Source organism: Sorghum bicolor, chromosome 5, assembly GCF_000003195.3.
Source record: "Sorghum bicolor cultivar BTx623 chromosome 5, Sorghum_bicolor_NCBIv3, whole genome shotgun sequence".
NCBI lineage: Eukaryota > Viridiplantae > Streptophyta > Magnoliopsida > Poales > Poaceae > Sorghum > Sorghum bicolor.
The window spans coordinates 27,273,749-27,278,016 of NC_012874.2; the positions used below are offsets into that span (position 1 = coordinate 27,273,749).

Consider the following 4,268-nt stretch of genomic DNA (forward strand, 5'->3'; position numbering starts at 1 on the left):
CTATTTTCCTAGACCTCTGGTGCGGCCGGTGTGCTCGGCGTTTCCCAAGCCAAGGCTCAGCTCATCCTTCTCTCTAGAAGGGGTGAATGTGCCCTTCTCTGAGTCTTCAGCATATTTTAGTATCCTCGATACTGCCTCTTCGGTGTCTGGCTCAGCAAACTTAAGGGCCGATGAATCAACACTCCTCGCATATATCCATTGCTTCACACGTGTCTTCCACTTCACTAATTTCTGCATCTTTGGATCCTCCGAAGCCTCAGCCGCTGCATCCAACTTTTGAAACTTGTCCTGTTTACCCTTGTAGCCACCGGGGCCTAGCGAGGGTGGTATTTGTTCCTCTTTGCCTGCTCGCTATTACGTTTGCTAATAGCCAGTGCTTCAGGTGAAGTCTTCTTGGCCAAGAATTGCGCCCATTGATTGTGAGTTATGTTGCCAAACTCTTCAAAGGGAGTTAACCCCTTCGAAGCATACGTTACGTTTAGATATGACCTCCAACGTTGGAATGCATTGCCCATCATCTTGAAAGTATGTTGTCTTACCAGTTCATGAGTTCCCTCCAGCAACCTAAAAGTGACCATCAGCCATTCATCCCATAGCACTTGCTTTTCCCTCTCAGGTACACCATCAGAGCCACTCCACATATGGATTGCTGGGTTCATATGCTCTCTTACCAGTGCCCCGACTGCATTACAAAATCTAGAGACGTACTATAGTGGCTCAAGGATCTCCCCATCTGGCCCGACCGCTGTTATCACATAACATACCCCCTTCCTTGGATATTGGTTTGAACGTCTTTTCCCTCGTCCCCTCTTTGGTGCGGGAGTTGTGGTCGTGGTTGTGGCTTGAGGATGTGGAGCAGAGGTCTGAGTGTTAGACTCTGTGGCTGTTGCCTCCTCTCTCCTTTCACGTGCTTCATCATGATCAACAAAACATGCCGGACGACGACGTCGTCTTTTCGGGGGTCTAGGAGGGAGCTGCGTATAAGACTTGTCAATACTAGAGCCTTAGCAAATTATACAGGATGCAAAGGCTCTGTATCCCTACCTCTGATGTCATGTCAAAATCAGGGTCCAACTCATCCTCTGTTGGCCTCCGTCTGGGTTCTGTTGGGTGAGGATCGTCGGGACTTACATATCCCCCCGAGGATGAGCTCTCGTCCTCATCCTCCTCTTCTTCACCTTCAAAAGTCTCTCTAGTTTCCTCCTCATGAACATCCTCTTCAGTAAGCATTACATCAACATCATTTTGTAACTCTTCATCCAACTGCTCCTGAGTAAGCTGGTCCTCTATCTCTTGCCCTTCCTGGGGTGGCAACTCAGAATTTCCGAGGCCTTGGGCTGCACTGTCTGTCGACCTCGACATTTCGTGCTTTGTTCTAGTAGACAGAAGAAATCAAATAATTAGCACTAGCAGTAGTGATGATGGTGCCAAGTACAAGGAAGTTCATATTCTAACTTAATGCATGGACTTGGACAATAAAAGGCAAGGAAGGATGGCCTCAGAAATATGTCAATCATCATTTGATCATAAACTTGGAGCACCACGACATCATAACAAATAAGAGTCAAGGTAAAGTAGGGGCGGCTGTTGTGATGATGCCAAGTCCCTCACAAGTTATTGATCATCGGCTCATATTCCATATATCTATGGATTTTAGACAAATTCATCATTGGCAAAACAAAGAAGAGGAGAGGATAGGAGAGGAGAGGGAAGAGAAGAGTATGGCAGCTTAATAGCAGTAGTAACCTAGCAGTAGTAGTAAGCTAGCACTAGTAGTAAGCTACCAGCAGTAGTAAGCTAGCAGTAGTAGTAAGCTAGCAGCAGTAGTAAGGTAGCAGCAGTAGTAAGCTAGCAGCAGTAGTAAGCTAGCAGTAGTAGTAAGCATGGACTTGGACAATAAAAGGCAAGGAAGGATGGTCTCAGTAAAATGTCAATCATCATTTGATCATGAACTTGGAGCACCACGGCATCATAGCAAATAAGAGTCAAGGTAAAGTAGGGGCGGCTTGTGTGATGATGCCAAGTCCCTCACAAGTTATTGATCATCAGCTCATATCCCATATTATCTATGGATTTAGACAAATTCATCATTGACAAAACAAAGAGGAGAGGATAGGAGAGGAGGGAAGAGAAGAGTATTGTAGCAGCTATTAGTATTAGTAGAGTATGAAATGTAGCAGTGGTAAAAGATAATAGTTTATAGTCAGGGGGTAAAACTCCATCATTCATATGCCACTACCTCAGTAATTATATTATATATAGTAGAGAAATAACAGTTTATAAAACTTTCCAAAAAACCATAGTTGCATATGCCATTCACTAACTGTTACTACTGCTAGCTTACTAAAATTGGCATCCAAATTGGCAACATGCTATATAAGCAATAACAGTGAGTGGCAAGTGATCAATTCAACAATTGATGTGCTCATTTCAGATAAAATGTCCTCAAAGTGTTCAAAATTGGCCTATGATCATCATAAGCAGTGGCAATATGCTCAGTTAACAAATAAAGAAGCATCACAGGCTTAGTTAACAAATAAAGATAGATAGATAGAGTAGAGAGAAGAGAGTACATTAGTAGTAGAGATATTAGTACTAGAAGAGGAGAGGAGAGTTGGACAGCAGTAGGAGAGGAAAGCAGTGGAGAGTATTGGAGAGTTGCTCTATTTCATCATCGGCAAAACAAAGTAAAGGACATGAGAGGGAAGAGTTGGCAAAACAAAGTAGAGGACAGGAGAGTGATGAACTACATAAATAGTGGCCTCACAAACATGTCTAGATCATCAGCTCATATTCTAAATTAATGTATGTAGTTGGATAATTTCATCATCGGCAAAACAAAGGAGAAAGTAGTGGGGAGACTTGGCAAATATGGTCCAAATATGCCATAAGCTGACATATCACAGTATCAGATCAGTTGTACATATTTTTCTTTAAAAGGGAACAATATCTCTACTACTATGACAATAAAAGGCAAGGAAGATCATATTCTAACTTAATGCATGGACTTGGACAATAAAAGGCAAGGAAGGATGGCCTCAGAAATATGTCAATCATCATTTGATCATAAACTTTGAGCACCACGGCATCATAACAAATAAGAGTCAAGGTAAAGTAGGGACGGCTGTTGTGATGATGCCAAGTCCCTCACAAGTTATTGATCATCAGCTCATATCCCATATTATCTATGGATTTAGACAAATTCATCATTGGCAAAACAAAGAAGAGGAGAGGATAGGAGAGAAAAGGGAAGAGAAGAGCATAGTAGCAGCTAGTAGTATTAGTAGAGTACGAAATGTAGCAGTGGTAAAAGATAATAGTTTATAGTCATGGGTAAAACTCCATCATTCATATGCCACTGCCTCTGCAATTATATTATAAATAGTAGAGAAATGACAGTTTATAAAAATTTCCAAAAAAACCACAGTTGCATATGCCATTCACTAACTGTTACTACAGTTAGCTTACTAAAATTGGCATCCAAATCGGCAACACGCTATAGAAGCAATAACAGTGGGTGGCATGTGATCAATTCAACAAGTAATGTGCTCATTTCACATAAAATGTCCTCAAAGTGTTCAAAATTGGCATATGATCATCATAGGCAGTGGCAATATGCTCAGTTAACAAATAAAGAAGCATCACAGGCTCAGTTAACAAATAGAAATTGATAGATGCAGTAGAGAGAGGAGAGTACAGTAGTAGTAGAGATATTAGTACTAGAAGAGGAGAGGAGAGTTGGACAACAGTAGGAGAGGAAAGTCGTGTAGAGTATAGGAGAATTGCTCTATTTCATCATTGGCAAAACAAATTAAAGGTTTTGAGACGGAAGAGTTGGCAAAACAAAATACAGGACAGGAGAGGAATGAACTGCATAAATAGTGGCCTCAGAAACATGTCTAGATCATCAGCTCATATTCTAAATTAATGTATGCAGTTGGATAATTTCATCATTGGCAGTTGGACAATTTCAGAAACATGTCTAGATCATCAGCTCATATTTTAAATAATTCCATTAATTAATACCATACTAAGCTGTAGTGCTGCACTGACCGAAAAACAATGGCAATCTAGCAAGAACAAATACGAGCAAATCAACAAAGTAAGCTAAATAGCCAACGACAATCTTGCTGTCCTGCAGCCTCAACATAGCAAGGGGCATGGATTCATCCATGCTGCCAAAGAGAAGATAGAATAGGATAACCTACCGGCAACCACAAACAAAATTCATAAACAAAGTCGCAGCCAATTAAGAAACCTGGCAAGCA

The 4,268-nt window shown here is 41.3% G+C and overlaps 1 protein-coding gene across 1 annotated transcript; it reads right to left on the bottom strand.

The window, feature by feature from the left end:
* LOC8155596 lies at positions 1-1,362 on the bottom strand. The gene is made up of 2 exons (XM_021462019.1): positions 1,045-1,362; positions 1-351 (listed from the first exon to the last, which is right to left on the bottom strand). The coding sequence occupies exons 1-2, from the start codon at positions 1,360-1,362 to the stop codon at positions 1-3; spliced, it is 669 nt and encodes a 222-aa protein (XP_021317694.1).